Source organism: Elephas maximus, chromosome 16, assembly GCF_024166365.1.
Source record: "Elephas maximus indicus isolate mEleMax1 chromosome 16, mEleMax1 primary haplotype, whole genome shotgun sequence".
NCBI classification, from domain to species: Eukaryota; Metazoa; Chordata; class Mammalia; order Proboscidea; family Elephantidae; genus Elephas; species Elephas maximus.
The window spans coordinates 76894952-76907153 of record NC_064834.1 but is presented as its reverse complement, the minus strand read 5'-3'; the positions used below and the strand labels follow the sequence as shown (position 1 = coordinate 76907153).

The window sequence follows — 12202 nt, the reverse complement described above, 5'->3', positions numbered from 1 at the left end:
CTGGAGGACATTCCTCAAAGGCTCACAGAATATGGTGGGGTGACTATTTTGCAGGGGCCAACAGCAAAGAAATAAGGACGAAACATTTAATAACACTATTCTAAACTCCTCCATCTTCCTTCTCTCAAAACCTAGCTTGCTCAAATATCTTAGTTCATAAACGAGTATCTTAGGGACACAATTCAATTTGCAACAACGTAATTTAAACGTGGAGATTAAATTTTCCTGATTTCATAGAGTTTAACACTCTTTCCATGGGAGAAAATGAGGCTCGATTCCTCCAAAGACAAAGTGTGTACTGGTTTGAGATAGGGTCACTATGAGTCAGAATCGACTCGAAAACAACAGGATTGGATTGTGTTGGTAAGAACTAAAAAGAGAAAGAACTGGTACCCAAGATGTCTCAGTGAATAGGAGCAGATGTCAGGGGTGTGTGAGGAGTGTCTGTCCACACAAAACATCCCACACATCAGAGTCTATAATGACTTGAGCTGAATATAAATGACAGCCGACTGTGGCAAGTAAAATGTGTTGATAAAAACAGGCCAAAATGTGTACATACATGTTTATTTGTGCTATACATATTTTCAAGTATAAAATAAAGCAAAAAGGGGCACAGTTATGGATACTTCCTAGATATAACCCAACACCTCACAGGATTGGGCTACTGGGTTTGAGGGCTTAGGACCGTAGTCTCGTTGGGCAACTCAGTCAATTGGCATAATATAGTCCATAAAGACAATGTTCTACATCCTAGTTTGGTGAGTAGCATCTGGGGTCTTAAAAGCTCGTGAGCAGCCATCTAAGATACAACTATTGGTATCTACTCATCTGGAGCTAAAGAGAAAGAAAGAAATCGAAGACTTAAAGAAGAAATTTGTCTACAGAACCAACAGTCTAGAGGAACAATGACATCACCTACCTTGAGACCAGAAGAACTAGATGGTACCCACCTACCACTACCAACCGTTCTGACCAGAGACTCAATAGATGGTCCCACACAGGATGTGAAAGAAGTGTAGAACAGAACTCAAATTCCTAAACAAAGGCCAAGACCTACTGGACCAGTAGAGACTAGATGAACCCCAGAGACTATCGCCCTGAGATACTCTTTAAACTCAGAACTCAAACCACAGCCAGAGGTCACCTTTCAGCCAAATGACAGACTGGCTCATAAAATAAATAATATCACCCATGAGTACTGTGCTCCTCAAAATACTCATCTAGATGAAACCAAATGGTAAAACATTTACCCTAGATCAAAGATGAGAAGGCAAGGGGGGACAGGGAAGCTAGATTAACGGAAGCAGTACAACCAAAATGGAAATAATGAGAATGCTGATATATTGTGGAGAATGCAACCAATGCCACTGAATAATATGTATAGAAATTGTTAAATGAGAACCTAATTTCCTATGTAAACTTTCACCAAAAACACACAAAAAAAAATAAAAAATAAAGCATGTCACTAAGTTCATCACATAAAAAAAAACCAGGCCAGAGCCTATCAAAGCTGATCTTAGGACCCACAGTTGCAAGGGGAACAGGTGAGTGTGGGAAACTCGCTGGTTCTTTGTGAAGAGGGACGTTTACTCTGACTCCCGCTGCTGCGTGCCCTTGGCTAAGACTTGATGTGCAAGCAAGCGTCCTCAGAATTCTGGGGGTATGACTGATGAGAAGCCCAGGTAGCCAGGGACAGAGTCCTGCCAACCTAGCTGCTAATTCTGCATTCACTGGGCATATCCCTCCCCGTCTCCCTGGAAGGCACTGACCTCTGCCCAGGAGTAGGCCCTGGAGAAACGGTCACTTCCATGGAAGATGGAGCGAGTAATGCCACCCAGGCACTGCGGCTCAGGAAAGCACCAGTGGACCTCTTGAAGACACCACCAGTGTTCTTGGGCCTCAATTCAAATTCCCACTGTGCCCTGGGCCGTCCTGTAGGTCCCCTGGGGCTATAAGGAATTGGTGTCACTGGTATCAGCCCTTCGACCTCTTGCTTCATAGACTTTGGCCACATGCCCGGGAGAATGGCACAGGGTAGATTTCATGTCCCTCTCTTAGTAATTTCCTGCAGGCCTGACACCAATCTCCACTTTTCCTGCATGACTCCCTGTAATAAAATTTATCAAAGCTCTGACGACTCCGCAAGAGAAACCGGAGACCCAATGGGAGTCCTGCTCAAAGGGGAACAGACATGGTGCCTTCTGAGCAGAGGCCCGGCCTGAGTCCTCCCATGGAAACAGCTTTAATTGGACCGCCCCATGGTTTTCAAATACAGCGCAAACTGGAAGGGCGGATAATTTATGAGAAGATGGGTCCTGGGTCAGATTAAAATTGCTCTGTCGGTAGAGGCCACGTTTCATTAACGTTTGGGATTAGGGTTTTTATTCGCTGTTGTTTGCCCAGGAGGAGGGCAGAGGGGGGAAGGCTATAAAGTGAGTTCACACTAAAAGAAAGGCAAACGTCCCTGCAGAGCCATAGAATCAGCTCATTCTTCCAGAACATTCTTCAGACTCAATTCATACTCTCCTTCTGAACAATGGGGAATGCATCAAGATAACTGCTTTCTAAAAACCTAGCGGCCTAAACATGAAGAGTGTGATCAATGTCATTGAATTGTGTGTGTAGAAATGCTGAACTGGGGAATGTTTTGTTGTATACATTAGCACCAAAATTAAAAAAAAAAAAAAAAAAACCCTACTCACGTACCATAACCCAACAATGAAATGGGTCCATTCACAAAAGCTCTGTTGAGTTTGTGGCATGTCTATATCAAATCGATGACTGGGGTGTGGACTTTCCACCAGTGCTAATGGCAGTGTTGGGTACGTGACGTTCTGAAGGCAACTCCCCCTCTGACTGGAGTGGGGGGACTAAGTAAACAGCTGTTTTCTAGCAGCCCTTCTGGCCAGCCCCAAGTGCCAAATGCCATCAGTTCCAAGATGATTGATTTCACTGCTTCTACCACCAGAAGGTCAGCTGCTCAGAGAGTTGTCAGCGTGGGGTTAAAACGATGAGGGCCAGGCCGGGAGTCGGGAAGGAGAGATGACATCAATAATAGAACCAAAGGGAAAACACGGTCTGCACACATGAAGCCACTTCTCAGGGAGACGGAGAGGAGACACCCCAGAAAACAACGTGACGATGATGGGCGTGAACAATAGCGCCAAATAGTATGGACTTAGATGGGTTACGTTTAATATGCCCAGGTCCCTCCAAACAGCGAGGTGGAATAATACCCAATGGACAGTCACTATATTCTCTGAAATCACTGCAAGTGTTTTTTAAAAATGATTAGGGTGAGAGGAGACGGCTGGAGAACACTGGTGAGCCAAAGGAATGAGTTGCTTCCAGTCTCATCACCTCTGCGCTCTTTCAAAACTTTTCATTCCATTCGGCTCAGTCTTCCCTCTCGTCCAGGACGTTGGCTCTCAGCCATGCTTACAAAGGTGATCGGAGGAAAATACAAGTGTGCTGTACATTAAGGACAACCAGTACACATCATGCTCCAATGCTTACATCATCACCATCATCGTCATCACCGTCATCATCACCATCACCATCATCATCACCGCCATCATCACCATCATCACCATCATCACCACCATCATCACCATCATCATCACGGTCATCATCAACATCATCACCATCATTATCACCATCATCACCGTCATCATCACCATCATCACCGTCATCATCACCGTCATTACCACCGTCATCACCGTCATCATCACCATCATCACCACCATCATCACCATCATCGTCATCATCACCGTCATCATCACCATCATCATCAAACGCAAACACACAAAATGCAAACCAGACGGTACCATCTACATAAACGCAAATGGACATTTATGGAAACAAAAAACTCAGATACGTACCCTGTCCCTTGTGGTTGACTTCTTTAGCTGCGATCACTTTGTTTATAACGGTCTGAAGGAAGTCATTCTCCCCTGCCACCCTGGGTGAAAAACGGGATGACATGTTCAGCGGCTTGTGTCGGATGGCGTCGTCCAACGCGAGCCTGGAGGGCACGGGACGACCAAGACCACAGGAGACAAAGGGGTACAGAGACCCAGAGGCCACGTAACAGGGGGACACAAGAGATCATCGTCACCGAGGGCAAGACAGAGGCATCGTGAGTCAACACACAACGAAGGATAGGATAGGTAACAAGAGAAACAGGGAAGAGCATTGATCAGGAAAATGCTGAACCATGTGACAGAAGTAAAGCAAATGGGGCTGACCCTCTCCCTGGGAAATAAACGTGCACCAGGTTCCACTTCATTTTTACTTGTTTGGGGTGCTGTTGAGTCGGTGCCGACCATGGCGACCCCACGTGACAAAGAACTGCCCCATAAGGTTTTGTAGGCTGTAATCTTTACGGAAGTAGGTCACCAGGTCTTTCTCCCACAGAGTCACTGGGTAGGTTCGAACTGTCAACCTTTCAGTTAGCAGCCGAGCACTTAACTATTGAACCACCAGGGCTCCTTCCATTTCCACTAGACCATGACAAAAAGGGACTTATCTGAAAGTAAAGTGGTTGAAGGGCATTTAATCCCAAGGCATGGTTTTGGCCATTTCTCCAATTTCAATAGTTCTAAGGCATAGCATGGGTTATGGGGCAGATGGTTTGAAGGGAAAACCCAGTCAGGACAAAAGGGGGAAGGCCTCCATCCTAACTGCCCAGGAAGCTCTCTGGCGACCATGCCACTCCATCAGGTTGTACAATCGACGTAGTCTCCAAAGACTAAACGTCAGAAGAAAGGCAGAGCCTTCGGAGAACACAACTACTGTGTTTGAAAAGCATAACCATGCAACAATTATGACTGTACAGGGTCCTTGTTTTCAGGTCCCCTGGACCAGGTGTCTTTAGAAGACACTACACTAGGACCACATGAACGAATGCAAACAGGCAACGTGTGAAAACAGAAATACCACGTAGCACAACAAAGCGCAATACAAAATGAGCAAGAAAATACACAGCATGTGCATAATGTTTAAAACCATTTCTAAAAACCAAGGGCAGTGTTGTTCATCACTGGAGCCCACATTACTCAAGGGAGCTGGGGACCGTTTTAATTTACTTCACCAAGTTTAAAAATGAGGGAGGGTGGAGATGCAGACTGGGCTTGCTTCCCTAAAATCTACCCTGTGAGATAATAAATCAGTTTTAATGGAGCCAAAAAACGGTTTCATTACCATGGCGTTTCCCAAAGAACTGTTTCAGTTGCTTATTTTGCCAGTAAAATCATGCTGCTCTTTCGTTTCCAACACTACAGTTATCAATCTGTGTATTAGTCTTCCTTTAACAGGGCAAGGAGCCACAAACTACAATAAGAGTTGAGTGTGCGACAATACTTTTTAAAGAGGACGTTTAGCAACAAGATAGAAAAAGATGGCAGTAGCACATAGGGAATCTGAAATGGCTCATCATTTGTCCCCATGAAAACCACCAAATTTGAAACTATTAACCTCCCTCACTTTCCAAACAACAGCCAAACTTGTTTTTCCCTTGAGTTTTCCCAAAAGACACTAGCAGGCAACAGGTCATTTCAGCTTAGTAGCACATTTAAAAAAAAATTGGGGCATCCAAAAACTCTGGGTCTAATATATAAAACAGCATTCAAACAGCTTTATTTCTCATGGCCAAAAGAAGTAGCTTAATATTATAATTTTGTAAAGGTGTATTTTATTTATAACCTCAATGCCTGCCCATGTTCAACGATGATATTCCCATTGTTTACTGCATAAAATTTCTAGACTGTGCTCCCTTTGTAACTATCTTTTGTGGTTGTTGTTGTTGGGTGCCATCGAGTCAGTTCTGACTCATAGTGATCCTATGTACAACAGAACAAAGCATTGCCTGGTTCTGCACTATCCTCACAGTAATAGGTATGTTTGAGCCCACTGTCGCAACCACTGTGTCAATCCATCTTGTTGAAGGTCTTCGTCTTTTTACTGGATGTTATTCCAAAGCCATAAGTCAGGATCTACTCGACGGCAGTGGGTTTGGTTTTTGGTATTCCAAAGCAGTGTTGTCCAACAGAACTTTCTGAGATGATGGAAATGTTCAAATCTGCACTGACCCATTCAGTAATAACACTGGCACGTGTTATTACTGAATACTCGAACAGTGTTACACAAATTTTTTAATTATATTAAATTTTAAGTAATTTCAATTTAAATAGCCACATGTGGCTATTGGTTACTGTACTGGACAGAGAAATAAACCTTAAGCATTTAAGTCACAAAAGACCGTTGCCTCCAGCGGTGCTGCATGAGATACACATAATTCAACTGCAACTTCAAGCTCAAAAACACAGGGTTTTCTGTTATTCTCATGTCAAGAAGCTTACAAAATCTTCAACTGGGCTATAGAAAGAGCCTCCGCTCTCAATCTGAGCAGCCCACCTGCCTGCAAAGGAAACTACAACGATCCACATCTTAAACAAGTGGCACTCAAGACCCAGGGGCATGAGTGGGGTGGCTGGTCTTGGCAAGGGTTGGTGTGCAAAGGGAAGCTTTGCACCTCCTGTTCCCAGGGCAGGGAGCCTTCAGCACCCAGTTAGCATCATCATCCCCACAACCACCCTCAGCTAACACCTAAAAACCATGCAAAATTTATAAAAGAAAATTTGTCTCAAGCCTCAAATTTCTTAAGCAAAAACAAAGAAAAGACAAAACACGGGGCATTATGACAGGTCATCCTGCCTCCCATGTCACTTACACTTCTTCTATTTCACACCCCCAGGAGGGAGCTGTCTCTTATGATTAACCTACACCATTCTAATTCCTCCTTTCTCTCCACCTTTGCCCAAGGTGTGGAAGTGCCCTTGAAATGGCCAAAGAGCACTCTCTTGGTGCCTTCTTACTTTAATCTCCAGGGAAATAACACCAATTCTTTCAACCTTTTCCACAGATCCTACCTTCAATCAGAGAATCAATTGAACGAATCTCTCCCAAGTGCTTTCTAAGCTTTCCACACCTCTCTCAAGACTCCAGGTCAGAACTAGAGAGAGCTTTAAAAAAAAAATACAAGCACAGATAGAGTCTACTCTAAGCAAATACCAAGAAAAAAAATCAGTGGCATGACGATTTGCTTTAAAGTATTATTTCTCACTTTACAAAAGAATTATTTATTATTTTGTTTGGTTCTTCTCTTTTAAAAACACAACTTCCTGTGATGAATTTGAAAGTATTGTATTTTAAAAATCGGAGTCCTTACTGGAGTAAATCAATTATGTAAAGAAACATCCACGCTCAGAGTAGAATTGTAATTCTGTGTGTCCTCCATGATAAGGCAATTCACGATCATACGTAAAATCTCCGACTTCCAGGTCCGTAAACAAACGTTTACCCAGGAGTCTTATCGCTTCAAAAATTTCCTCGTGCTACAGCAGTGACTAAGCAGACTTCTCCTCATTATTACTAAATAATCCCTGTTTGTGCTCTTATGTAGATAATTACTACAAACGTACGTTTTACACACTATATCTGGTTAAGTAGTTTGCCCCATACTTACGGTTGAAAGGGAATGAAATGTTGCTTGTCTTCATCATCCAGTTTTCCATTTATTATATCTGTCACATCCATCACTGGCGACAAAACAGAACAAAGGAACATCAGAATGTCTTCCAGCCAACAACAGAGTAAACTGTCTGGTGGAATTTTCTTAAAGTTTAAATTATCTCCATGTTTGCAAGACAAATTAAGCTGTCTGAAAATGGTGGCCCAAATGGGGTTGGACTCAAACGGCAGGAGTTCCACTTAATAATTGTCTTTACCTGTTATCTAGTTGGCACTCTAGGGCTGCACAGACCCATAGAACTTTCCGTGACGACTGAAATGTTTTGTAACAATGAACCCTTGAAATGCAGCAAGTGTGAAGGAGGAGCTGATTTTTTACTTCAGTTTCATTCATTCAAGTTTAAATTTAAATAGCCACAGGTGGCTAGAGGCTACCATCTTGGACGGTGCCACTTTGGGACCTTACATAAGTTATAACATTCCCCTAAATAATAGAACTATAATAAAGTAGCTACCAAGTGCCCATCACATACTGGTGTTCCCCAGTTTTGTGCCAAGGGGGCATTTTACCAGTTAATCCTCACAACAATCTACTAGAGAGGTGAAGAAACTGAGGCTCAAAGACAAAAATCAATGAATTTTCCCAAAGACCACATTTGGAAAGTAGAAAAGCCAGTGTTCAAATCCAGGTTTACCTGTTTCCAATGCCCAAGTGATTTCCACTCTATTAAACTGCCTCATAAACGCATCTCCCTGAGGGAGGTGGGAGGGCGGCAGACTGCTAACATCACAGGAAAGGCTGGCATATTCTGCCTGGTACCTACATCGAAGGAAACAATACCCCCCACCTCGTGGGTGATTACGTCCAACACATCCAAGGGTTAACTCAGAGTCACTTTCTACCTTCCAGCATAACTCCTCTTGCCCTTGACCATGACAAACAGCAAAAAATCCAACCTCAACCCAGGTGGCACTGGACACTTACTTTCTCTGCCTCTGCCTTTGCTTATGGCCACACTTGACTAAAAACAAGTGAGCAACACACTTGTTTATTGTCTTCTGCACAAGCCCTTCCCTAGTGACCATAATCATATATTGAAACTGTGAACAATTTATATTTTTATGCCCCCACCCCTGCCCAAAAAAATAGGATGATGTGCGACCAGAAAAGCTGCATTCCCAGCTACTGCTGGGCTCGCCAGAGCCCAAGGAAGCCTACACAGGTGTCCTGAGGGTCACTATCGGTACACACTCCACTGAACCAAGCATACGCATAGATCACAGAGCCTACAAGTGTGTTTAGAATGTCAAATGCATCAGAACAATCAAGTTACACTTACTCAGAGGACTAACGGCCTGGATTCAGGTTTCCACCAGGGAGATTTCTCACCTTCAAGCACTCTGGGGGTGACTGCTTAGTCCTGGATCATGAGATCCTTTTATTGACCAGACTTAATGGTCTGATTGAGACTGTAGGAACCCCAGAAAACACGGCCCTCAGACCCTCTGTTAACCCAGAGCTAAAACCATTCCTGAAGCCAACTCTTCAGACAAAGAATAGACTGGAATATAAGATATAAAATGATACTCATGAAGAGTGTGCATCTTAGTTCAAGTAGATACACGAGACTAAATCAGCAGCTCCTGTCCGGAGGTGAGATGAGAAGGCAGAAAAGGACGGGAGCTGTCTGAATGAACACAGGAAATTCAGGGTGGAAAGGAGGTGTGTGCTGTCACATTACAGGGAGAGCAACTAGGGTCACATAACAAGGTGAGTATAAATTTTTTTTGAATGAGAAACTAACATGAGCTGTAAAATTTCACCTAAAGCACAATATAAAAAAAAAAAAATTTAAGATCCTTTTATTTGGTTAAGATGTTCATATGCTCGAGACCACTTTATTACCACCAGTTGGGAATCATTAAATAGAGCTCGTTTTATAGCCAAAGTTCAATCACCCTTGGGTATTTTTAGCAGCAGCCCAGTCAACAAGCTAGGGGTTAGAAAAACAGAAGTTTGAACACAGGCTATCACCCTCCCACCCCAGTCTATACTGGGTGGTCTTTCCACATGCCTGTAGACCTCTCTCCTCCATCCTGGGACTCATCTACCATCCAATTACGGGTCTCCTTGACTGGCCGACTCCTTTACCACATCCCCAGTGCCTAGTTCAGGAATGCTCCAGGATCCCAGTTGCACACCAGGAACTCAGGAGCCCACCAGGACCCCAGGATAATGCCAGAAACCTGAGAGCACTCCAGGGGCCCAAGAGCACTCCAGGAGCCCAGGGGCACTCCAGGAGCCCAGGAGCACACCAGGAACCCAGGACTGCACTAGGAGCCCACCAGGAGCACGGGAGCAAACCAGGAGCCCAGGAACACACCAGAAGCCCAGGAGAACACCAGGAGCCTGAGAGTACTCCAGGAGCTCAGGAACATACCAGGAGCCCAGGACTGCACCAGGAGCCCAGGAGCCCACCAGGAACCCGAGAGCATACCAGGAGCTCAGGAGCACACCAGGAGCCCAGGAGAACACCAGGAGCCTGAGAGCACACCAGGAGTTCAGGAGAACACCGGGAGCCTGAGAGCACACCCGGAGCTCAGGAGAACACCAGGAGCCCAGGACTGCACCAGGTACCCAAGAGAACACCAGGAGCCTGAGAGCACACCAGGAGCTCAGGAACGTACCAGGAGCCCAGGAGAACACCAGAAGCCTGAGAGCACACCAGGAGCCCGGGAGAACACCAGGAGCCCAGGAGCCCACCAGGAGCCTGAGAACACACCAGGAGCTCAGGAATATTTTGCAGAAGAACAGCCGCAAGCAAGAAATGCAGCCGCAGTCTGGGCACCAATTTGTTGCAAAAAGTCTTAGTCCTGCCACAGTAAATGACAGCCATCTCAGGCCAACCAATCCCAGGTTTGGAGGAGAGCTGGAGAGTCACGTTCAGTGTGCGGCCCTGAGGACTATGCCGCACTGCTCTCCAGCAGGTGCTGAGGAACTTCTCTCCACAGTCTGGACTTTGGGCCCCAAAATGTCCCTGTTGCCAAAGAAGGAACGGAGGGACATTAGGGAACATCCCCAAACTGATGGCCCAGTGTCTGCATTCAGGTATGTTGTTGTTGGTAGGTACCATCAAGTCGATTTTCATCTCATGGCAACCATATATGACAGAGTAGAACTGCCCCGTAGGTCTTCTAGGCTGTCATCTTTATAGGAGCAGACCACCAGTTCTTTCTCCCATGGAGCTGCTGGGTTGGTTTGAACCACCAACCTTTTGGCTACCTGCAGAGCACTTAACCATGACTCCACCAGGGCTCCTACATTCAGGTATAAGGGCAAGAATGATCCAGCAAACAAGTGGTCTTCCATTACGCTGGAACGTATGCATTCAAGAGGGGAGGTGGCATCAGGGTGAGAGTGAAGGGGTATCAGAGAAAGCAAAGGCAGGAAAAAAGAGAGTGTTGAGAAACACGCTATGCTAAGGGGGATAGGAGACAGGTAGGCCCATCGCCCTGGGGAGCCCTGCGGCAATACAACCTTGTTACCCAGCAACTGACACCAAACATGGAGATGGCCAAGGTGCACGCACCCTTGAGTTCAGCAACTCCCCTTCTAGGGACCTATTCGCAGCAAACAGGTAGGTGACCACAAAGATTCAAGTTCAAAGATGTTCATCACATACCTACTGTACCACAAAGCTGGACACACTCGCCAGACCGCAAAGTGATTGCTGAAACAACGACACAGCCTATGTCGCAGCCATTCAAAATCCTATTTTTTAACAATAAAATGAAATGTTTGCAATACAATGTTGCATCTTCTTTAAAAAAAAGATAAAAAATATACAGTGGGATCTGATTTTGTTCTCAAAAATTATACCACAAACACACTAAAAAATAACACATCAGAATGCCACAAGGTCCTGCCTTAAGCTAAGTACTTCTATTTGACATATACCTTTCCGTCTTTTCCATAATTTTTACAATTTTGTATCACTTTTACATTATGAAAAGATTTTTAAAAAAGAAATGGGACATTATTTTTAATAGAGAACAAAGAACTGAAAGCTTAAAGGTCTATGAACACTTTGTCCATTCTGAAAAATCATGTTCTGTCAACACAGACCTGCAGAAGTCATTCTGGATAAAGCCTCAAAATTAAATTTGCATGTCACAATTAAAGTTGCATTCAGATGGGCAGAACAGGCTCCCAAAAAAGCTGAGTAATTTTCTCAGATATGAGAAATGTCCCTTCATACCAAGAAAGAGAACATTAGGTTGGTGGATGAGGGAGTGGGTTAGGGCCAGTGGTGGTTTAAACACACAAAATGAGCCCTGGTGGCACAGTGGTTAAGAGCTATGGCTGCTACCCAAAAGGTCGGCAGTTTGAATCCACCAGCCGCTCCTTGGGAACCCTACAGGGCAGTCCTACTCTGTCCTATAGGGTCACTATGGGTAGCAATTGACTCGACGGCAACAGATTTGTTTTGTTTTTGTATATCAGAGTTATTATTGACTGCTTATGAAGTAGTAAGCCATTTTTTTCAATGATGTGGTATGGCTTGCAAAAGAATCTAGAATATTCACCAAGGCAGGTCTTGACTTAGAAACGCAGTACAAATCTAAGCCCTGAGTTTCCTGGTAGCCAAGACAACGAATGTCTTCCATA

At 44.6% G+C, this 12202-nt stretch overlaps 1 protein-coding gene across 2 annotated transcripts in view; it reads right to left on the bottom strand.

Moving 5' to 3' along the window:
• Window positions 1-12202, bottom strand: part of DOCK1 (dedicator of cytokinesis 1) — a 540104-nt gene that overhangs the window by 445292 nt on the left and 82610 nt on the right. The window contains exons 11-12 of one of the 2 annotated variants that reach the window (XM_049855211.1): window positions 7529-7601; window positions 3885-4027 (exon numbers count right to left, since the gene is read on the bottom strand). In XM_049855211.1, the coding sequence (XP_049711168.1) occupies window positions 3885-4027; window positions 7529-7601 (216 nt within the window). The remainder of the gene's footprint in view (window positions 1-3884; window positions 4028-7528; window positions 7602-12202) is intronic. The other variant, XM_049855210.1, reaches the window with a different exon arrangement.